General features: G+C 49.0%; 1 protein-coding gene and 1 pseudogene across 1 annotated transcript in view; both read right to left on the bottom strand.

The window, feature by feature from the left end:
• Positions 1-16851: 16851 nt before the first annotated feature.
• LOC116744132 lies at positions 16852-18341 on the bottom strand (annotated as a pseudogene).
• WTIP (WT1 interacting protein) overlaps positions 17070-25107 on the bottom strand; it is a 30465-nt gene continuing 22427 nt past the window's right edge. Inside the window, exons 8-9 of the mRNA XM_032613474.1 lie at positions 17651-25104; positions 17070-17359 (exon numbers count right to left, since the gene is read on the bottom strand). Of these exons, the coding sequence (XP_032469365.1) occupies positions 24964-25104 (141 nt within the window). The 3' untranslated portion in view covers positions 17070-17359; positions 17651-24963. The remainder of the gene's footprint in view (positions 17360-17650; positions 25105-25107) is intronic.

The raw sequence follows: 25107 nt of genomic DNA on the forward strand, positions 1-25107 counted from the left end.
CTCTGGAGAGGTGATGGGGGGAACAGTACAGAGACACTCAAGAGAAGCAGGTTGGGGAAAATATTCCTGTGCAGATTTAGGTGCTGTTGCAACCACTCCCATGGCCTTAGAACTTAGTTATACTTTAAACTCTAAGCCTCTACCAAAAACCAAAAGACAAAGTAACCCAGTGACACAATCCAAAAAAGGCCATATCCTGGGGTACAGAGCAGGTTGGGGAAAGGGGGAAACTAGATCTCTTGGAACAAATGGAAAACATCACTAAATACCCCAATTAATGTAATGAGGCTAATGTCATGACATCAAAATCCAACTACTCAAGGTCATAGACAAAAAAATCTAAACCAAATATTAACAAGTATATGAAATTGCATATCAAAAAGATACTATATGTTGGGACTTCCCTGGTGGCACAGTGGATAAGACTTCACGCTCTCAATGCAGGGGGCCTAGGTTCGATCCCTGGTCAGGGAACTAGATCCCACATGCATGCCGCAACTAAGAGTTCACATGCCACAACTTAGAAGACTGCCTGCCGCAACTAAGACTTGGTGCAACCAAATAAATAAATAAATCTTTTTTTTAAACATTAAGACTAAAAAAAAGGATACTATATGTTGATTAACGAGGATTTATACAAGAAATTCAAGGTAAGTTTAATATTAGAAAAACATTTGATATAACTTATCACATCAACAGAACTAAGGGGAAAAAGTATGTTTATTTCAATAAATGCAGAAAAGATGTGTTATAAAATTCATCATCTTTTCTTGAATTAAAAAAACTCTTAGAGAGACTTCCCTGACGGTCCAGTGGTTAGACTCCATGCTTCCAATGCAGGGGGCGTGGGTTCGATCCCTGGTCGGGGAACTGAGATCCTACATGCCACATGGTACCGCCAAAAATATAAATAAATAAAATAATTAAAAATTAAAAACACTTATAAAGTAGAAACAAAAGAATATATCCTTAATCTAATAACAAGTGTCTACCAAAAAAAATTCCCACAGTAAACTTCCTATTTAATGGTGAAATACCAAACGCTATCCTTTTGAATCTGGATAAAGGGTAGCCAGAAATACTTCATAATATTTTTGTAACTTTCTTGTAAGCCTGAAATTATGCCAAAACAAACAATAATAATATAAGATAAAAAGTTGTCAAAAACAAAATAAAACAAAGCAAAAACCTTCCCTTGGGTCTAGATAGAGGATAAGGATGCCTACTTTTACCACTGCTATTCAACATTGTACTAGAGATCCTACAAATGCAATAAAGCAAGAGAAGAATAATCTATGTAGATTGAAAAGGAAGAAATGAACAGGTATTAGATACAGTTATATAAGTCCAAAAGCACCTACAGATAAAATATTAGAGAGTCTTTTAAGTGCTGCATGTAAGTCAGTATAGAATAATAAAAAGGTTCTATATGGCAGCACAAACATCTAGAAAATTATATTTTAAAGGGAGATAACATTCACAACAGCATTAAAAATAACAGATGCCTAGGATAAATGAACTGATAAATGAATAAAAGATCTAGATATAGAGAGATAGATATAGAGAGAAATAGATATATAAATCTTTACTGAGAGAAAATAATGAAGACAGATAAATGGAGACATGTACCATCTTCATGGAGAGGAATACTAAATATCTTAATTTTTAAAATTATCTCCAAATCGATCTACAGATTTAATGTGTGGTTAGGTCAAACTCAATAAGCTGGTTCTAAATTTACATGGAAATGCAGAGGACCCAAAACAGCAGACACTCTGGAACAAGGCCAAAACGGAAGGACTCTCTCTACCAGAGTCAAGAACTAAAGCTTTGGGCTTCCCTGGTGGTGCAGTGGTTGAGAGTCCGCCGGCCGATGCAGGGAACAAGGGTTTGTGTCCCGGTCCAGGAGGATCCCGCATGCCGCGGAGCGGCTGGGCCGGTGAGCCATGGCCGCTGAGCCTGCGCGTCCGGAGCCTGTGCTCCGCAGCGGGAGAGGCCACAACAGTGAGAGGCCCACGTACCAAAAAACTAAAGCTTTAGTTTGTACTTAACACTGTATGGTATTGGCGTTGAGACAGACAAATACAACAGTGGAATAAAATTTAAAACACGTAAGTAAACCTATATTCCTACACGAGGCACTTTCCTTTTTGACAAAGGTGGCACTGAAAAGCAGTGGGAAAGGGATGAAATTTTCCTATGGGTACCAGGACAATAAGGTGTCTACATGAAAAAGTAACTGGACTCCTACCTCACAACCACACACAAAATTCAATACTATATGGATTATAGACCTCAATGGGAAAGGCAAAACAAAGCCTTTAGAAAGGATACAAGAGAATATATTTATGACCTTAGGAACAGCAAGATTTTTAAAACAAAACACACACACACACGCACACACACATACACAAACCCCGACCTTAAAGAATAGCCATGATAAATTCAATTATATTAAATTTTAAACTCCCGTTTATTAAAATACCATTAAAAGAGTAAAAAGGTAATTCACTGTGTTGGGGAAGATATTTTCAACAAATAATCAACGAAAGGCTCTTATCCAGAATATAGAAAGAAGTCCTACAAGTCAATTAGAGTGGGGAAAAGAAAAAGAAAGGAAAATGCAATATATAAATGGGGAAAATACTTCCACTGGCATTTCATAAAATTATCAATAAATGTACGAAGAAGTGCTCAACACACCAGTAAAAGCAAACTGAAAGCACAATGAGATACCAATGCATACCTCGCTACCAGTGGCTAATATTAGAATGTCCCATAATGCGAGCTACTGGTACTGCAGAGCAGCAGCAGTGAATACACTGCCAGTAGGGATGTACCCCGATGCAACCACTTTTTTGTTTTAATGTTAAAAATATCTTTTTTCTAGGGCTTCCCTGGTGGCGCAGTGGTTGAGAGTCTGCCTGCCGATGCAGGGGCCACGGGTTCATGCCTGGGTCCGGGAAGATCCCGCATGCCGCGGAGCTGCTGGGCCCGTGAGCCATGGCCGCTGAGCCTGTGCGTCCGGAGCCCTGTGCCCCGCAACGGGAGAGGCCACAACAGTGAGAGGCCCGCGTACCGCAAAAAAATATATATATATGTATTTTTTTTTTTCTAGAAGATCACACAAAAGTTGGGAAGGGAAGGAAGGAAGTCAACTGGGCTACTACAAAATCTAGACTGAGGCGGGTCAAAGAGCTGCTTATGGAAACTGGCAGCTGGAGCAAATGGCAGAGGTCAAGATGGCACCTGGCCAGTGGACCAGCAGCCCCGGTCAGCCACCTTTATGAGCACCAGCGGGGTGCAGCAGGGACAACAGAGGTGCTGGCTCCGGTCAGCACTCCTTTTCTGGAAGGGAGAAGCAGAAGCTCACTCTTTAACAGGTTCCTGGTGCTCTCACGCTCCTTCATGGCCTTCTCTCAATCACTGCCACTGAATTCCTCAGTGCCCACACTCAGCCTGGTGCCCTCATCCAGGCAGGGTTAGAGCCGGGCGTGTAAAAGCTCTGGACACCACATCTCTTACAGAGGGCGTGCTTTGTGCGTGTTGAACGTGTATGTGTATGCGATTACCCTCTCGGCTCCCTTCAGGAGCTTAAAGCAAGAAGCTGGAACAGCAAAGTGCCTACTCCGCTTCTTCTTACAAATGCTCCAGGTGCGGTCAGATTGTCAAGTCTGCTGAGGCCCAAACTTCCAAACGACCTGCTCCCAGTGGCAGCCTCCTCGGGGTCTCACCAGGGTGCCCACCCATCCCGCCCCCTCCGGGGGGCCCCTGTGCTCTTGTGCTCACTCCCTGGTCAGCAGGCTCCAATGTCAGACTGAGGTCTCTGCCTGACAGTCCCTATCCAACTCCTGCCCCAGAATCCTTAGGTCAGCCCCTCGATGTCCACAGGCTCCCCACCTCCCCACCCGCCGGGCCACAGAAAGGCAAAGGAAGTAAGCTGTGTGAAGAATGCATTGTTTGGAGCCGGGTCTCTTCTCCACAGCCCAGCCTGGCCACAGGGGCCAACAGTCCCCGGCTGAAAAATCACACAGCTCCGTAAATGGAGGGCATTCAGTCCCACGACCATATTCATGCAGAAGCCAGTCTGGCCGGGCAGGCAGGAAGCCTGGCCGAGGGTGCCCAGAAATAGCCATCAGCACTGTTGGCTCAGCTGGAAGACCATCCAGCTCCCAAAATGACCTGGGCTCAGAGGCCGGGAAGTCAATGCCAGACCTCACCCTGGACTCCAGCGCCAGCTCCCGCTCTCAGCCCCCGCTCTCAGCCCCGAAGAGATCGGGGCTCTGAGTCATCACAATGACTGTTACCTAGCTGCAGAGAGCCACATCCCAAGAAGTGTTGGTATGCCTCTCCTAGCCCATACTCATCACCACATTCCTGGCTGTCCCCCCTCATCCTAGAGACTTTCGGGGCTGACCCATTGTGGTTCTGTCTCCTGACCTCAGTCTCCGCCTGAGTTTTCATTGCCAGTCTGACCCCACCCTTTCCAAACCCCTCAAAGCCCATTTTCTGTTTCTTTGGAACTCCGATTGCCATCAGCAAACTGTCCTCTAGCCTCTTCTCAGAATGTTCCCCTCACGCACTTTTTATAACTGAACTTGCCCTATTGAGACAGGTATGTTCACACCAAGATGTGCAAAATCAAAACAAGGAACACTAATAACTGTTACAGTCTTTATTTCTGCAACTGCTCATATGATCATAGCTAATATTTATATTTCTAACTACATTTCCACTGTCCCACTCCATGTGCCTTTTGTTCTCAGCAAACACCTCAGCTGGTCATCCTTTCTTCCCTAGTGGAGTGGCACAGACTTTCATTCCTGAAGGGTCTGGGCCATTAGCAGTTCTGTCTGTAGTGGGGAGTTGTAGTTTTCCATTAATTTTACCATATACACAAGGTATACTAATACAATAATACACTTATACAGTAGAAGGGAGCACTGAGAGGTCTCCATAGGAGATCTCCTGTATTCCAGACATGCTTCTCCGCACGCTCATTAGGTAATAGGAACCTACTTTTCCCTCTGTAATCAAGACCAATCACCCCAGTAAGCACAAAAACTTCTCTGCCTGGTCGCTAGGATAGACCAAAGTGGCCAAGACGTAGTCTCAACTTAGAACCAGTTCTGTGTCCGCTAGTGAAAGTATTCCTCTCTTGAGAACTAAAACTTCTTTTTTTTTTAAGATTTTTTTTTTATGTGGACCATTGTTTTTTAAATCTCTATTGAATTTGTTACAATATTGCTTCTGTTTTATGTTTTGGTTTTTTGACCCCAAGGCATGTGGGACCTTAGCTCCCCAACCAAGGATCGAACCCACAACCCCTGCAGTGGAAGGCAAAGTCTTAACCACTGGACTGTCACGGAAGTCCCCGAGAACTAAAACTTCTAAATCCCAAAGTTGCAGGGACAGAAAGACATAAAAAAAAAAAAGTTGCTATTGGATCACTTGGGGTAATAGTGAGAGCAGCCAATCCTTAATTGTCAGACTCTTGAATCCAGGCTATGTGGAAAAGGAACCTGCAAGAAGACCCCAGGTAGTGTTGATGTTCCTCCCCCGGTCAGTAGATTGGTTATTCATGTATTGATTGCTGACTTAGAGCATTCACTGCATCCTGGCAGGCACTGTGCCAGCCCCACAGGTGTTACTACTGCACTAACATCATGTATATCTGACTCTTCAAAAGGCCATGCAATCTGCTATCGAACCAACTGCTTCTGGTTGAGGGGAAACATGGTAAGACCAGTAACTTCAATAAGCCTGAGACAACTGGCACACTACATTTGTTGTAAAACGAGTCCTTGGTCAGAAGGGATGCTGGCTGGAATACTATTGATGCCACGCAAAGCATTACCTAATCTGGAGATGGTCTAAACTTTCATGAAACTGGTAGTCTCAGCAGCGGCCAGAGTAACAGGTGAGGTTGACATGATTCAAAGTGGTGCACAAAAAAAAAAAAAAAAAAAAAGTGGTGCACAAGAAATGTTTGGTACCTACCCTCTTCTCTTTCCTCTTTCTCTCCCCATTTCATCTCACGGATATTATTAAGTTAAACACCGTCTTTACGGTATTAACTCTCAAGTTTGTATCTTCAGTCCATATCTATGAGTTCCAAACTCATAACTAACAGCCTATTTGAAATCTCCTATTGGATGCTCTCAGATACTTCTGATCTAGCTTGTCCAAAGCCCAAAATGTAATTCCTAATTTCCCCACAAATAACCTGCATCCTTCTAACCATGAGGAAGTCTTTCCCATCTCAATAAATGGTACCCCAGAACCTAGATTTCCCCCCTTCCCTCATCATTCATATCAAATCTACCAGATTTCCTATAAAATCTATATCTAAAACATATCTTGTCTCTATTGTCTTCTCTCAGTGGAGTCACCATGACCTTGGTAGAGAAATCTCTCTCCAGAGGCGGACAAGGCAATGCCCATCTGGTAACTCAAGGCCAGCAGTGACCTCCCTGAGAACCACTTCAGTGCAGATGTGGGAATGAAAGTCAAGTGGTGAAGCTTGAGGACTGAGGGGGAGATGTGGAAGTGGAGACAGCGAGACTAGTCAAGTCTCACAGGGAGTTTTGCTGTGAAGGGAAACAGGGTCAGTGCAACTGCCACCCATTCCGGGGGAGGTGGGGGCGGTGTCAGCGTCCCACTCTGCTCTCAGGGTCACTGAAACTGTTCCCAGTGAGAGTTAGCCCTTGGCCCCATTGTCCCCACATAAGATGCCCCGACACCCTCAATCACACCATCTCCCCCCAGCTGAGGCAACCCTTCTCCCCAGGGTCAGTGTGACTCTTCCACCCCAGGACCAGAGAGCAGGCAAAGAAGTGGACGGTGTGAGGGCGGAGCTGAACAGAGCAGGGTCACAGAGAGCAAGCTGTGAGCGGAGGGTTGAGGGTATTGTTTCTGAATCGGCGATTTCCACGCCCTGGTCTGGCCTCAGGGATAACGGTCTCTGGCTGAGACCCAGACAGCTTGGGAATAAGGCCAACACTCTCAGGCCCCACATCCAGGCTCAGACTGAGGATGGGACCGGGTCGAGTGAGGCATAGGAAGGCTGACTGGGTGTGAGAAGTCTCAGTCACTCCCTTGGCTTAACTCAGAGGTCACCAAGTTCAGGGGATAAAAGGCAGGTAAGGCAAATGTCTCAAGCAGGGTGACGTCCCTGGCCTCCAGCCACCGCCACCCCTGCAGTGCCCTCAGGGCTGAAGGTACAAACCTTCCCCGGGCCCAGGCACTGTCATAGAAAAGTGTGTTCCCTGGCTGCGTCATGCAAGTGAAGCTACCTGTGTGGCAGTGAACTTCAGGCGAGCACGGCGGGGTTCGTGAGGCCGTCACGGAACCAGTCGCATGGCAGGTGTGTGATGGATGCGTGAGACACGGGAGGTACAGCCCCTGCATGGCACTTGTGGACAAGCATGTGTATTGGGTGATGGAGTGACAGGTGAGTGGCTGGACACACACAGGTGAGTGTGGGACAGCTACACAAACACCACTGCTGAGCACTTCCCTCCAAGCTGCCAAAGTACGTCAGGACCACAGTCCCCCCAGCTGGGCAGCCCGGAGGGGCCTCATGTCCTCGGGGAGCACCCCCGCCAGCCCTCTGTGCCCTGCAGAGTGACCCTCCTGTCTCTAGAGAGCCCTCCAGATGTCGCCACCCTCTCAGCTTAGGGACGGCAGTGCAGCAGAAGTCTCAGGGCCAGAGAAGGAAGGAGGGCGGAAGGGGAAGAGCAGAGGTCCAGCTCCCTGGGCCCCATCCCAGTCCTCCCTGGTCCCACATCTATCAGCTGCCATCATCCTTGTGTCTCTGTCTCTAGGATGAAACTCTCTAAATGAGTGCTCTGCGCTCAGATCTCCCCTCAGACCTTGGTCTGTGACCCCAGCAATGTGTTTGCGGTGCATTTCCATCCCACGCCCTCATACCAGGTCTCTCTCTCAGACACACACAGAGCACAGTCAGCCCGACACACCCCATCGCAACCCTGCAATCATATTCATATAATCACATGCACCCCATTGTACACATACAGTCTCGCACGCACTTCTAGACACACACAAACACATATTCTGAGACAGATAGGCTGTTGCAATCACACAGTCACACACACTGCAAGTCTCATGCGCCCCCCCAAACACACTCACACACTCCCAACAGAGCATTCAACTCACACACACACAATTAAATTTTCACACACCACACACACCAAGCTTTATGCCCATCATACAAAACGAGACCCACGCACTCTCCTAGCCAGAAGCCCTACTGCAGACAGAACACACACACACACACACACACACACTAACACGTGCAGAGACACACACTCCAACCTAACGTCGCTTCATTCACTAGTTCTCCCCCAGATGCTCAGGGCATCCGTCTGCAATGCCCTCCCTCCTCCCATTCTTAGTGGCCTGAATTCCTGCCCCACGGGAGCGGTTGGAGGCGTGGGGAGAGGAATTCCTGAGGGTGGCCATCAGGAGCCCCTGAACCCACACGTCAGGCCCAGTGCCCCGGGCGGGTATCTCAAGTCGTGTTCCCAACCAGGCCCCAAAGACCGGGAGTTTAAGGAACACACCACCCACAGGCAAGAGGTGTCCGCAGGTCTTCAGCTGGACCCCGCCGCCTGCAGCCCTGTGGGGAGGGGGCGCACCCAGCTGCCATGCCCCTCCCTCCCCTCAGGGTCCATCTAAAACTCTCACCAACTCCTGGATGACAGGAACAAGTTTCTCACCGAGGGCAAGGACACCTACATGTAGCCTGCTGGTGAACACAGCCCACGGAGCTGGAAGTCAGCACAGCCTCACGACTCCAGGACTGTGTGGCCAGCACCACAAAGACCCACGAGGCACAGGCCACGGTACAGCCAGGGCTGACGACAGCAGGGTCTGGGGCCACACACACACTCTCTTGTTCATTGCCCTTGACCTCCTTCAAAAGCACAAACCATTTTCCCTGAAAACCTCTGTTTAACACAAACGACCACCCATCTCTCATCAAGAAATCTCAGGGCAGATGGGCATCTGCCCAGGATGGTGACCTTGGGGTGCTGGGCCTCAGCCCTCTGATGTTTAGCCTTCCCTCTCTGGTACTCCCACATTCCTTGCTTTCTTTCCCAGAAGATCCCTCCTTTCAGCTTCCTCCCCACAGGAACACATCAATGACATGGGCTCTGCGACACAGAGCTCTGACTAGAGCCACGGTCGCTGCCCAGGCTGCTTATCCAGACTGGCAAGTGCCTGCATTGACCCTTGGGCAGCCCCAGTCCTTCTCCGGCAGCTGCTCTGCTGCCCCCTCCATCCTGTCGGCTGTGCCGACTCAGAGCCAGACCCAGTGAATCACTGCCCCCACCCCAAGACCTGTAACTCTGCAGGGCAAGGCTGTCCGACATTACATGCCATTCACCAAGCTGTGGCTTGTGTTTTTAGCTAAAGGGGGAAGTGGTGGGTACTGACCTCAGAAGTTGGGAGGAGCCAGCCTACTGTCAAGACAGCCTAATCCGCTGCCCCTGACCCCACCACCCTCCTTCCCTGCCTCGACCTTCTCTACCCATCTTCTACATTGCCCCGACATCTGGAACGGACAGAAGCCCACAGCAGGACTTCCCTGGTGGTCCAGCGGTTAAGACTGCATGCTTCCACTGCAGGGGGCAAGGGTTCGATTCCTCGTCAGGGAACTAAGAGCCCACATGCCGCATGGCATGGCCAAAAAAAAGCCACAGCAGTGCAACTACAGGAAGTTAGGGAGAACCGGCAAGGCACTAACCCTTGAGTCCTGTCCCTATAAGAGCAAGGGTCATGACCCAGGTCCCGAGCCACCCAAAACCAAGGATGCCCTTGCCTCTCTGTAAGTCGCTATACAATTTTTGCAACAATCAACATTTCAGAAAAAGCGTATTTAAATTAACTGTAATGTTTTCCCATAATTTTTGTAAGTTGTCCTGAAATCATATGCATACCAGGACTCTACCTTCACACATTTATGCAGTTCTGTTCAAATACAGGTAAAGGCCAAACACAATGCGTAAAACATTCTTGAATTTGGAGTAGATTTCTTCTTATCTTATTTGCCTTATCAAAGTGCAATTCCTGGGTTCATCATGAAATCGACAGCCAAAACCAGACTGACAGTGAAGACGGAATTTGACCCGTCTCCATGGCCTTTCCACGAAAGCCAGGAGAAAAGAAAACACACCACCGCCCCACAATTGTTTAGCGTCAGTCTGGAATTCTGACCAATGGAGCAGTGCCAGAGAAAGAAGTGAGGCACAGGGACTTCCCTGGCGGTCCAGTGGTTAGGGTTCCACGCTTCCACTGCAGGGGGCACGGGTTTGACCCCTGGTGAGGGAACTAAGATCCGGCATGCCACGCGGTACGGCCGAAAAAAATAAATAAAAGAAAGAAAGAAATGAAGCACAGTAGGATCCTAATCCATAAAGCATTACTGATATCAAATAGCTTTCATAAATGGAAAACATGAACTGCATTCTAGAAGGGATTACTCAGTATTAAAAGGGTATCAACTATGCCCAAAGTAATCTAAAATTGGAAAGCATTTCAAATCAATATTCTAACACATATTTTTTCTCTTCTGTAATGTGATGAACTGATTCTGAAAGTTCTTCAAGAGTAAAGGTTTAAGAACATTCAAACTTGAAACTAGAAAACCTGAAAAGGGCCGTTAATAGGAAAATCACAAAAAATAAAGGCATATGACCATCACGTAGAAAAGATGTTCATTCTCACAAATAATCAAAAAATGCACACACGATAAAACATTTTCACCAAAATAGAACAGACTGGGCTTCCCTGGTGGCGCAGTGGTTGAGAGTCCGCCTGCCGATGCAGGGGACACGGGTTCGTGCCGCGGTCTGGGGAGATCCCACATGCCGCGGAGCGCAGCCATGGCCGCTGAGCCCGCGCGTCCGGAGCCTGTGCTCCGCAACGGGAGAGGCCACAACAGTGAGAGGCCCGCGTAACGCAAAAAAAAAAAAAAAAAAAAAGAACAGTGAGGAGTGAGGACATAAGTGAGGACATAAGGAAAAAAAAGGTATTTTCATATTGTTGAAGGGAATGACAGTAGGCACAAATGATCTGGTGGGTAAGGTGGCAGTGTGTATCCAAATCATTACAAATCTGAAAACCATTCATACTACCATTTCCACCTTTAGGACTTTATCCTAGGTATACAGTTAAGAGCAGAGATAAAACTTGGCTACTGTATTATTTATCACTGATACTGATTTACAAAACAATGTCTGAAATATCCAGTAGGAAAGCAGACAATGTTTTACAAGAAGTAAACTGTTTAAATTGTCCTAATGGGCTAGCGTATAGACACATTGCTTTGTAGAAAGACAATTTTAAAGTGAGACTTCTATTTAATTGTTTTAAAAAGAATGCCAAAGTCCTGACTTGGAAAACATTGGGGAACCACTGCCAGAGTGTTGATTTTGTAGAAGCATCTCTCTAGATAATACCCCACTGTAGACATGGAGTACAAGGGTATGTCCTGGGGCAGTAAATACCCCCTATTCCATCCAGACCTCCAGGACCCCCAGGAACTGCTAGTCCTGGGAGGCATGGGGTGGAGGCAGACATCACTTACTTCTTCCCAGGCTGAGTTTCTTGTCTCCACTGTGCCAGGCAACAACTTCTCAGAGTCAGCCATCCTGGATGCATCTGCGGGGTCCTGGCCACACCAGGCCAACAGGAAGGCAGCCCAAAATGGGAACATGTTCACACAATGAAACCCACGGCAGCATGTCAACACACCACTAAAAGTAAAATCATATAGACTTCCAGTTACAGATGATGGGCTGAACCCCTTCACTCGTGTTCTCTCCCACCAGTGACCAAACCGGAGGATAAAGAAATGTGAAAATTGGGACTTCCCTGATGGCGCAGTGGTTAAGAATCCCCTGCCAATGCAGGAGACACGGGTTCGAGCCCTGGTCTGGGAAAATCCCACATGCCGCGGAGCAACTAAGCCCGTGCATCACAACTACTGAGCCTGAGCTCTAGAGCCCGCGAGCCACAACTACTGAGCCCGCTCACCACAACTACTGAAGCCCACGTGCCTAGAGCCCGTGCTCTGCAACAAGAGAAGCCACTGCAATGAGAAGCCCATGAACCCCAATGAAGAGTAGCCCCTGCTTGCCACAACCAGAGAAAGCCCACGTGCAGCAACGAAGACCCAACGCAGTCAAAAATAAATTAATTAATTAAAAAAAAAAAGAAATGTGAAAATTGATCACCTCACAATACCAAAGACAGTGGGAAGGGGTTCGTTACAGGATTTGACATTTCAACAAAACGGCGAAGAACAGTGGGAGAGCTTAGCAGGACTCAGAAAAGATAAAGTGCTCCAAAGGTGGGTAAGGACAGGGCCATGGCTGGGTGTGCCCCCACAGATGGCCAAGGGGGCTGGAGTGCTGTAAATGGGAAGTAAGTCCCCCTTGTGGGGTCTTTAAGGGTCATTCCAACATGGCTGCGAAAATGACGCTCAAAGAGGCATACGAAATTAAAGGGTTCATTATACTCTTAGGTCCCAGAGAAAGAGACACGGCACACCTCACAGGGGGCCATGTGGGAGAAGCATCAAGGGAACAGGCTCCACCAACACGGCTGAGGACCCATGGGCAAGCGCCATAACAGGGGGTCAGGGAAGAGTACACAAGCAAAAGGTTTGAGCAGATTTCACTGGTGCATTTGAATGTCACTAGGTTACGGTCATGGAACGGCAAGAAGGGGAACTTGTGCAGTGGACCAGCCATATATCATACGTTAGTCTGTTTGTGACGATGTTGAGGCATCAGGAAAATATGAAATTTTAAAATATTATAACACAATAAACCCTGTCATGCCTCAGCATCAACCCCATTAATTGGATGGATCAAAGTTGTCACCTGGGTTGTAGAGATGTTAGAGGTGAGTGGGACACGTTGACTTAATCACCAAAGGAAGGGTAGCCCCCCCTCTCCACAACTAGAGAAAGCCTGCATGCAGCAACAAAGACTCAATGCAGTCATAAATAAATAAATTTATAAAAATTTAAAATAAAATTATAAAAATTTTTAAAAAAAGAGTTAACACTAACCCTTCTCAAATTCTTCCCAAGAACTGTAGAGTAGGGAACGCTTCAAAAATCATTTTACAAGGCCAGCATTACCTAAGCCAGATCAGGACACTACAAGAAAACTACAGGCCAAATCCCTGATAAATATAGATGCAAAATTCTCAATAAAATATACACAAATGAAATTCAACAGCACATTAAGTGAATCATATGCCATGATCAAGTGGTATTTACCCCTGGGATGAAAATGGTAAAATATATGCAAATAAATAAATGTGATTCCCCATATTAATAGAATGAAAGATTAAAACTCATATGATCATCTCAACAGATGCAGAAAAAGCATTTGATGAAATTCAACATCCTTTCATGATAAAAACTCTCAACAAATTAAGTACAGAGAAAAGGTACCTCACCAAAATGAAAGCCATATGTGACAAGCCCACAGCTAACATCAACTCAATGGTGAAAAAAATGAAAGCTTTTCCACTAAGATCAGGAACAAGACAAGGTGCTCACTCTTCCCACTTCTATTCAACACAGTACTGGAAGTTAAAAAGGAAGAAGTAAAATTGATGATATGATCTTACATACAGAAAATCCTAAAGACTCCACCAAAAAACTAATCCATTCAGTAAAGTTGCAGGGTACAAAATCAACATACAAAAATCAGTTGCATTTCTAAATACTAACAATGAACTACCTGAAAAGGATAGCACACAATCCCATTTATAATAGCAACAAAAACAAAATAATTAGGAATAAAATCTAACCAGTGAGGTGAAATACCTGCACACTGGAAACTATGACATCGATGAAATAAATTGAAGAAGATACAAATAAACGGATACAAATGTCTGTGTTCATGGATCGGAAGAATTAATATTGTGAAAATGTCCATAATACCCAAAGCTACCTACAAATTCAATCCCAATCCCTATCAATATTCCAATGGCATTTTTCACAAAAATAGAAAAAGCAATCCTAAAATTCATATGGAGCCACAAAAGACCCTGAAGAGCCAAAGCAATCTTGAGAAAGAAGAACAAAGTTGGAGGCATCGCAGTTCCTGATTTCAAACTATACTACAAAGCTGTGGCCGTCAAAAAACTATGGTACTGGCATTGGGACTTCCCTGGCGGTCCAGTGGTTAAGACTTTGCCTTCCAATGCAGAGGGTGCAGGTTCAATCCCTGGTCAGGGAGCTAAGATCCCGCATACCTTGGGGCCAAAAAACCAAAACATAAAGCAGAAGCAATATTGTAACAAATTCTTATTGAATTTAAAAATGGTCCACATCAAAAAAAAATCTTAAAAAAAAAATTATGGTACTGGCATAGAAGCTGACACATAGACCAATGGGACAGAATCAAGAGCCCAGAAATAAACTTATGCACATAAGAGAAATTAATATTTGGCAAAGAAGTCAACAATACTCAATGGGGAAAGGATAGTTACTTCAATAATAGATGGTCTTGGAAAAACTGCATAGTTATGTACAAAAGAATGAAACTAGACGCCTATCTTACACTGCTCACAAAAATTAACTCAAAATGGGTTAAAGACTTAAATGTAAGACCTGAAATCGTAAAACTTCTAGAAGAAAACATAGATATTACAGAACACTTGATTTGTAGCAAAGAAGAGTGAAGAGGTTAAGTAAAAATGCTGTAGTCCTGAATTTGAAGGATCAGTATAAACTCCTTAAAAATACGTGATACAGGGGCTTCCCTGGTGGCGCAGTGGTTGAGAGTCCGCCTGCCGATGCAGGGGACACGAGTTCGTGCCCCGGTCCGGGAGGATCCCACATGCCGCAGAGCGGCTGGGCCCGTGGGCCAGGGCCGCTGAGCCTGCGCGTCCGGAGCCTGTGCTCCGCAACGGGAGAGGCCACAGCAGTGAGAGGCCCGCGTACCGCAAAAAAAAAAAAAAAATACGTGATACAGGGGAAAAAAGAAAAAAGAAAAATATATGATATAGGTGAATGCATATATAATATGGATTAGATGTAATAGAGGTAAAGTAGAAGAAAATAAGTAAAAATTCTGTAATCTTGAATTTGAATTGGATGTAAATGATTACAACCACTTTGAAAAATGATTTTACAATATCTAGAAAAGTGAAATATATATACCCTATGATTCATTGGTATATATCCTAGAGAAACTCTTGAATATGTGAGCCAAGACAAGAACGTACAAGAACATGCATAGATATGTTCTCTAAAAGCTATAAAATAGAAACAACTCCAAATAGCTATCAACGGTACGATGGCGAAATCATTTATGGTGTCTTCATCAATGAACTATTACCCAGTAATCAAAATGAATGACTATACCAACACATAAACATGGATGAATCGCTAAAATGTAAGGGTGAGCAGAGGAAGTAAACACAGAAGAAAACATTTAGGATGATTCAATCAATATAAAACCCCAAAGCACTCAATAGTAAACAACAAATTGTTTAAGCATACATGAATAGGTGGCCAAACAACAGAGAGAAGTAAAGGAGTGATTGACACATGACTCGGCATGACAGCTCCACCTGAGAGGGTAACTAAGGGAGAGGTGCTCAGAGCAGGGTACGTGGAGGGTGCTGGTTATGCCCTACTTCTCCAAATAGGAAGTTATCAATAGATCCACTGGCATGTGTTCTTCTTTCCTTCAAACTGAACCTGTGTTTTCTAGCCTCACTGGCCATAATATATTTCTCAATATAAACTTTTAAAAAGGAGGGCAAGAGAGGAAGAAGAAAGGGCTCTGGGTCTAGGGAGCATCTTTAGGGTGGGAACAGCTTGAAAATGCTTTCGAGTCACTCTCCCTGTGATCATGGCAAGGAGGAGGCCAGGGCTGCTGCAGGCCAATGAGTTTCTGTTGGAGAAGGAGAAAGAGGAACTGAGCCCACACTTCCTCTTGATGGAGGATGAGGAAGGGTCGTGGCCCAGCCCTGAGCAGAGCTGGAAGGGAGACAAGCGGGACCAGGCAAAGAAGGTTCGGAGCAGCACCAAGGGGTGAGATGAGGCTCCGGAAGCAGACAAAGGAGGGGAAGAGACGCAGAACGGCCATGTGACCCAGGGTGGGACTTGCAGAGAGGGCTGGTCAGAGGACCCTGGTCCTGAACGTCCACCTCCAACGTGGACATGGCCCTGGGGCAATGTGCAGAGGGTCTACAGTTGGCTCAGTGGCCCCTTCTCAGGAGGGAGCTGACCTGAGTCAGGGATGCTGCTGTGACCTCAAAACCAGACTAGCTGGGCCCACAAAAGCAGAAGCCTGGCGGTCCTCACACACCATGCCTGGTCTCTGAGTCACATGTCCCCCTAGCCTTACAGTGGCAGGTCTCACGGACATAGGATGTTACGTGCAGAGTCATACACACCATTGCTGAAGTGACACAGACACTGTCCCACACAGGGAGTCATGTACAAACTGTAGAAATGCCTTATTCTATACTGACTCATCTTAGTGATAACAGTAACTCACTTTTGTTTTTCAGACCACAGCAAATCTTTTATTACACATAATAGTATGTATCCAAACAGTACCCTACACCGTTTCATATCTCTAACACAGGGCAGAGTGGGCATTCAGTACTAGAACCGAGAGACGCGTGTTGAATTTCAAGCTTCTGACCACATCATTTGGTGGCCAGGCAAAGCTTATATGTCATTGTCTCACGATATCCAACATGTGGCTCATACATTTCAACATCTCGATGGAGACAAAAATTTCCATTTCATATTTTGAGTGCAGGAAGTTGAGAGAGATAAAATCCAGTGAAAACACATTGGTTTCAATTCAACTGAGGTTTAAAAAAAAAGCAAACTTAAGTTAGTCATTTTGAAGGGAAGGAGGAAAAGGAAATCATGGGGTTAAGAGTCAAAACTATGAAAAGGGCTGGTCCCTATACAGGGGCTGCTGTAGCTCTGGAAACTATTTATCAAAGGATATTTTAAAATAAAGTGGCTTCTCTGTATTTTGTCTTTTTTGGGATTGTAAACACGTGCTGTTTGATATCTCCTGAATCTAATTTAAAACTTTTTTTTTTTTGCAAACAAAACAAAAAATGTAAGTCTTTTAGGCAAGTATCTTCCTAAGGAAAAAAAGGAGTTCATTTATTATAAAACTGTGAGGATACCCAAGCACGGCCCCACTTAAGATTCAACAGCATGAACTTGAGAGCTTTTATCCGCTGTTCCGCAGAGCTGAACTGGGTTTCAGTAGAATAGGAGCCACCGCTGCCTCCTGCGTCTTCCTTCTTGCCTTTCTCCACATCCACCCTGTAAGGAAGACATAAATGGATGTCTCATCTTTTTCAGCCCCTTCTCTGAACGGCTGCACACAGCCCAGGAAAGCCCCACTGCATAGTCAAAGCTGCTGTTCCAGACAAAAGGAGCCCCAGACCAGTACAACGGCATCTCCTTAGATATGTCTGAGACTCCAGACTCCGCTGGGAATACGCCGAAACCTCTAAAGCTTCAAACCCGTCCTACTGGCCAGGGCACGGATGGCAACGCCGTCCAGCCCCCAGCAGCATTCACCTTGTTCCACTCCCCAGGAATATAACGCACCTGGTTTGCTACATCCTTCCAGCTGTTGTCGTTTAAATTCACTGTATTCCCTCTGATACTGAGCTGCCTCTGGATCCAGTCTCAGCTTCAACCTGGACATCCTTAAGATTTTCTGTCACCGTCTCACGGTTCTTTTCTTCCAGCTCGTGGTCAGCCTCTCCTCCCCCAGTGCCAGCTCCTTTAGTCCCTCTGTAGCTGTTCGCTGTCACCCTCCTTCATTCGCTCTGAGATCTCCAAACATCGTTTGCAGCTCTGACACTCATCTTCAATGACGCTGAGCTGAGTGTCCAGGTGGCCTAAAAGAGTCTGTGCCTCCCTCACCCAGCGGTGAGCCACGCCTGTCTGGCCCGACAGGATGTCAGAAAGGCCTCCAGTGACTTTCACGCTTCAGCTATTGTTCTCCCCGGTGCTGCGTCGGGAGGCAGAGTGAAGCTGTTGGCACTTTCTGCAGACATCATCCAGGCTGGGGGGATGAATGTGTGAGAGACACCGTCCTGATGGGGTTGGATAAGGCTCCTTTCCTGAGTTAGCCCCTTCCTCCTGCATCGCTCCTGGTTTCACCTGGGCTCGGGGTAGTAATGGAGCTGTGGGCTCCTGGATGGTGACACGGTCCAGTTTCGGGGGCTAGCTGCAGCGTTGGCAACACGAAGCTGACTTGCATGGTGCCGCTGGGCATCTCCAACCCCTCCATCCCTCGGCACCTGGAGCCGCCACCCTGGTCCAGTCTACAGCCGGGCACTGTGGCTTCCCGTCGGCCCCAGAGCAAGGCCTCCTGAACTGCCGTCACCCCGTCTTCAGCTACTTCCTAGTCTGCAGCTAACAGTAACTCATTTTTACTGAGCATTTATTATGCACCTGTTAGTGTTCTAAGCGCTTTACAATATTGACCCCTTCACTCAACCACTTAACCAACATTCCCCAGCACCGGAGGAGCCGGACGCTGGGCTCCAAGTGGACACAGCTGTGACCACTGCAGTCACAGTCACCCCCGTCCCCATGCGGACCAGGGTCCGGTGGGGAAGACAACCCTGGGAATGCCCACGTGGAGTGTACATGCTCTTACAGACATGGGCAGGGAGCCTCAGACAGGCCTCAGCGTCCTAAAAGAACTCACCCTGACCCCAGCCCCTGCAGCTGCTACACCTCTGCCCGATATGCTTGAAAGAGCTGGCCGCTCTGATGCCACCTTAACCCACCCCTCCCCCTGCCCGCCCGCCTCCCAGGTGCCCCTGCTCCATCCCCCTTGCTGAGGGATACACTCGGGAACATCCCAGGGCTCAGGCCTGGGCCTCTTCTCTTTCCTGATCTCATCCTCCTTCCACATGATCTCATCCACGGCTTCAAATACCTCTATAAACACATGACTCCAAAACGTGTATCTCCTGCCCTGACTTCTCCCCTGAGCTCCAAACTCACATGCTCCACACGGCAGGCGTCTCCAAAGGGCAAAACAGAATTTTCTATTTATGCACCCATGTGAACCTGCCCTACCCTCCAGGACAATGGAAAGCATCCACCCAGGGGCTCAGGCCCAAAGCCAATGAGATATTCTTGTTTTCCAATCAGACCAAGTATAACAAAGTCTTTAAATATAGATACATATTTTTTAAAGAAGAGAGGGTGGGAGGGAGAGTCAGTCCACATCAGAGATAAAGGCAGTCTTCCCCACTGACCCCTCGCAGTGAGACACCCCCAGGCTGGGCTCCTGTGACCTTCCCTTAGACTCTGTGGCCCCTCACCCACACGCGTGGCTCCCACACAACACACGGTGAGCAGTCTCTCTGCCTCCCGGGCTGCAGGGTACAGGGCTGCTCAGTTTGACCTCCTCCATCATGGATACAGCCCTCTGCCTCTCTGAAGACACACCTCTCTGGCAGTGGGACTCCCTCCACCGCCGTGAGAACTTGTTCCCACGCTGGCGGGAGCCCCTCTCCCCAGAGTCAGTGATCCCCCCCATCCCCGGGGTCACAGTTGACCCAGGTATCGTGGGAGACCGGAGCGGGCTGTGTGAAAGGAGAGATCTAAACCAGGCTGAGCAGGGCAACGGGAAGGGCTGGCTCGGGACAGGCTGAGACTCCAAAGGCCCCATCTGGCTGGGAGGACAGCAACTTCTGGCTGAGACCCACACAGCTCAGGAATGTGGCCACACCAGGCCACGGGCCAGGCAGAGGGCCCAGCTGAAGACGCCTGGAAATCCTCACTAGCACTGCTGCTCAGGTGGAAGAGGGAGTTCCCAAAGCAATCTGGGGTTGAAGGAGGCTGAGTAAACATAGGGCCGGTGAAATGCCTCTCCCTGAGCTTGAGCTCCACCCTCAGTGTCTGCAACTCCACCGTGGACAGGGCGCTGATGGCCAAGGCACTGTCACAGAGAAGGAAGTTAGCCAGCTGGGTCACACAGGTGCCTGTGACTGATGTGTGGCAGGTAACTTCAGGAAGGTAAGGTGGATTCTGTGGGACAGTCACATAACCAGTGGCAGGTGTATGTGACACAGGCAGGCACACCTGCACAGCACAGGTAGAGAGTGTGCACTGGTATGGGATGATGGGAGTGACAGGTGAGCAGTTAGGGGCAGACAGGTGAACATGTGACAGGCACACAAACACCACTGCTGAGTGCTTCCCACCCAAGTGCCAGATGTTTCAGGGCCATAGTCCCCCCAGCCCAGGGAGACCTGAGGGCCCTGATGTCCTTGGAGAGCCTCCCAGGCCCCCTCTGCCCTCCAGGGTGAGCCTCCCTGCAGGACAGGAAAGGGCCCACCTGTGACACAAACGCCCGGACTTAGGGAGGGCAGCCCAGCAGTGTCCTCAGGGCCAGAGCAGGAAGATAGGAGCGGGGAGGCACCCTCCACTCCAGCTGTGTTGCCCCGGTTCTCCAGGCTCCTAGACACTTCCTGGGCTCTCTGTCTCCAGGAACCAGGGGCCTGGTGAGTGCTCGTAGCCTCAGACTAGTCTGCTACCCCAGGAGACAGTGCCACACAGCATTCCTCCCGGGATGGAAGGAGAGCCTCCCTGTCTCTTGGGAGAGACAGGTCTGGGTTGGGAAGACCCCCCAAGCCAGGCCTGCCCCCAGCAGTCACTGAGTCCCCAGAGCACGTGCACACACACCCCTCTCCCAGCCAGGTACCCACCACACCCACTCCGGGTACATGCAGATCCCATATGCCCACACACCATGCGGGGGCAGGGCCTCCAGAACTGCTGGGTGGAAGGTCACCAGCGACCTGGGCGCCGCCCCCATCCCCAGACCTGTCCTCAGACCCCAACCCAAGGCCCTCCTGGAGCCCCCGCAGGCTGAGCCTACGCTTAGCCCTTCACCCTCCTCCCGGGGGGCATCTGCTAACTAGAAGACCAGCCTCAGGGATGGGAGTGAAGCTGGGAGGAGATGGTGGTGAGCACGCCCCACACATCACCAAACTCAACCGCTGACGGCTCCCAGGACTGGCCCGCCTTGCTCTCCAGGCATCTGTGGTGTGGATTCCTATGCCCAGCACCTCCCACAAACCACGGCCCCAACTGCCCATCCCCTTCTAGCCCCTCCACAGCAAGCTCACAGAGGCACTCAAGGGTTATCTTCAGTTCAGCAAGCTCCCATCTGTGTGTCCTGGCCAAAGAGGGGTAGGAAGCACGGACCAGGAGGGGTCAGTACCATCTCCTCCTACCCTATGACTATGCAGGCACCCCATGTTCAAGACCCACCTCCAAGAGCCCACTGTCCCAGCCTAACATCATATACGTGCACAGACACCACAGCCTTTATCCCAACAAGAGGTGAACCTTTCCTGTTCGTGGGCCAGGCCATCCAAATATTTCCAAATCACCTGGCCCTGGGGGCCCCCTGCCTTACGGGAGAAGGACCCTAGGTTCTGTTGGCCTCACTCAGTTAACCTTTCTCTCTCTCCCTCTTGTTCATTCCACCTCTCAATTTCTTTCTCAATCTTTCTCTCCACCATTCTCTCAGTCTCTCAGCCTCCCTCTCAATCTCTCTCTTACAATGTCTCTCTCACCATCTCTCCCTCTCCCAGTCTCTCCTGATCAATCCTCCACCATCTCTGTCAAACATTCATTCTCTTTCACACGCAATGTCTTTCTCAAAATCTCTCGTTACCCCTCACAATATCTAGCTCTCTCAATGTCTCACAATCTCATGCCCCTTCTCATCTCCCTCCCAATCTCCATCTCTCCTCTCCCTCCCTTTCTCCCTCTTTCTCACCCATCTCAAACAACCTCCCTCTCTCTCTCTCATACACACACACGAGCACGCGTGGCAGGGAACCCAATACTCAAGGGTATCCACAAAGGCACACCTGTGTGTGTACTACCTGGGGCACACACTTGATGTGCAGCATGTATAATATTTGTGTAAACCCATCCTTGGGCCTCTATCCCACCTGTGGCTCCTTCATTGGGCAACTGAGGCTGTACTTGGACTTGCAAACCAGTGAAGGAGAGGGGTCCTAAGTTGAGACTCTAAAGGCCAGGGCAGGGTCTGCCTCAGGTTACAGTACCAACCATAGGCCAGGCACTGTGGAGACAAGAGTGAACAACCCAGACAGACCCTGGCCTGGAGTGCCCATCCTCTAGTGAGGAGATGGACATGAAGAGAACTCTTCTTCTCTCAGTACATGAAAGTACAGCAGTTAACAAAAGCACAGTTAGAGGTGTCACCAGGTGTCAACATCAGGGGAGACATCCTAGGGTCAGGTGGGTTTGGCACCCAGCAGCGGAGGCTCATGGGTAATCTACCTGGCTTGAGGTCTGGCTCTCACACTGCTTCCTCAGTCTCAACAACCATCATGTCAGCGTAATTCCTGACAATGAACTGGAAGATGCTGCTTTCGGAAAAGAGCTTAGAGATCGGGGCCCCAAATTCTGGGTGTTCAGTGAAGTGTAGTAACTAGGAGCCTGGCTTATTCGTGTAGCTGAGATCGGAAGGATCTGACCAGGAATTAGAGCATCGGGCAGGGGGTGGGTCCAGGCAGAGCGAACTGCATGTGCAAAGGCTCTGGGGTTACAGGGATGGTGGCAGTCACCCGCCCTGGGAGAAGGCAAAGGAGGGTCATGGAGCCCAAAGAGAAAGGGCAAAGTGTGGCCAGAGATAAAGCCACTGCCCCCCAGGGTCATGCATTCCCTTGGCTCTGACTTTTGATAAAGTTTGGCACATGAATTCAAAGGAGGCTCCATTGCTGTGATGACTCAGTCCGGCTGGATGGGGGAGCATGGTAACCAGGATGGAGCAGGTGTGGAGAGAGATGGTGGTCCCCATGGCAGGAAGATCAGGGACCACCTCCACAGCAGACACAAAGAAAGAGAAAAGAGCACAGCTGAATTTGCAACAAGGAGAAACGGAGGCCAAAGCAGGCTTCGACACTGGAAGCAATCAGAAGAAAGCTTTGCAATAATTGGCTAGAAAGCAAAGCAGCCCAGCTCAAGAGGAAGCGAAAGCCAGAAAGAACCTCCCATTCCTGGAATATACTGTCTCCTGCCCCACTGGGGTCACCTCCTCCAAGAAGCCACCTTGATCCTGTTAAGTCCCTTCCTCAGGAGACACACGCTTCCCGTATCTCAGGGCAACCTCTGCGTTAAAATATTCGGTCAACGATCGCCAAACTCACCATGTACTTCCTTCCTCAGCCCACTAGAGGGCGCCCCGGCTCCAGGCCTTAGCCCAGGTGGAACCCGCCGGCTGCCACTTCCCCTCCTACGCATCCCAATGAGCAGTCCTGACAACGTTCTGGTTCCTACGGCCTGGCTCCCCCAGATGAAGGATCTTACGTTTAACAGTGGGGGGAACGGAGAGCAAGAGCAGTAGCCGAGGTGATTCAATTCTCATAGGAACAAACGGACTTAAAATATTCCGTAAAAACCACCGTGATGGTGATTGTGATTAGGAGGTCTCTCGCCGCAGGGGCCACCCACAAGTGCAAATCCAACGTAAGCCATCAGTGAGAAGCTTCGCAATGCTGATGTGTCTTTCAGAGGAAGAGAAAAAAAGTCTACATTTCCACATACCACATTTCATTAGGTAACCGCTCTCAAGACACTGACATAAACAAACCCCACGCTAGCCTACAGTCTTTAAGGCAAACACACATTTTGGGATTTTAGAGGAATTTATACAAAAGTAGTTAAACTACACTGTTTTACCACTTGAACGCTAGCTGTATATGATATACAAATTGCACATTTGTGAGTTTCTTGTAACTTCCCTAAGAAATAACAACCGTGGGCCAAGTTTTTAGAAGAAAACTATATTCTTTTAAAGAAAATGAAAATATTCTCAAAGGAAAAACTTAATTTAAGTCAAATCATATGCTTTTGTTGTGGAGCCTGATACACAGTGCTTTCCTGTAACAGATGGGCAGGGCGCCCCCTCGCGGCCTCTCTCGACCGAGACCTGTGGTTGGAATTCTGCACGAGGCGTTCTTTTCCCGAGGCCGAGGACGAGAGGGGTTGGGAACAAGGAGCCAGGGATGGGAAGACCGGGGCGGGATGAAGGCTGAAAACGCCCATCGGAGTCTCGGTGGCCAAAACCCGCCGTGACCACAATGGCCGAAGGGAGGGCTCCTTCGCAGGCCCCACTCCCTAAGGGTGTCATTCCTCACCCCCTTCTACGACCCCTCCCAAACAACGAACCCTTCCCACCCACCAGCGGGCCAGGCGCTTATGAGACCAACACGCGTGCCCTCCGCCAACCCCCGCCTTCGCGCAGCTTTCTTGAAGGGGGTCCCAGACCCCTTCTACACAGGGTAACTGGCTCCCGCCCCGAGGCCAGTCGGAGGACGGCGGCCGTGTACCCCGCGCCCCTGCACGTGGTAACGGCCACCTTCAGCCCCGTGACCCAGAGCCGGTCTGGGAGCCTGCCCCCCAAGGCCACGGGGCACAGGGGGTCCCGAAACAGAAGGCGAGTGATGGGGTGGGGGCGGGAGGCGGCCAGGGCCCGAAAGAAAGGAAGCCGTTTGAGGAGGCACAGACGGTGAATAAATATTAGTAGCTTCGCCGCGGGGCCGGCCCCTCGGACAGCAGCTCGGTGGCCGGTGGGAGTAGGGGTGGGGTGGGAGCCGGCGGCCGCGCCCACCCTGACACAGAGCCCCGACACTGACCTGGGTCACCCATCGCCGGCGCGCGCGCAAAAATATACTCGCGCAAAAACACGTGCGTGCGCAGGAAAACGCGCTCCTGAGCGAAAAAACGCGCGCGCGTGCACGCAGACACAAACACACGCCCCCAGGGTCGGGCTACCCGCCCCCAGCTCAGAGCTCGGTGACGTGCACAGCAGATGAAGCGCCCCCAGGGTCGGGCTACCCGCCCCCAGCTCAGAGCTCGGTGACGTGCACAGCAGGTGAGGGAAGTGGGCCTGGCCGGAGGCGCCGCAGGTGGCAGCGGCGGCACAGCAGGTGGCCCTCCAGGGGGTAGCAGCGGCGTCCATCCTCCCCGCTCAGCTGCAGCCCGCAGTCCTA

Source organism: Phocoena sinus, chromosome 19 (assembly GCF_008692025.1).
Source record: "Phocoena sinus isolate mPhoSin1 chromosome 19, mPhoSin1.pri, whole genome shotgun sequence".
NCBI lineage: Eukaryota > Metazoa > Chordata > Mammalia > Artiodactyla > Phocoenidae > Phocoena > Phocoena sinus.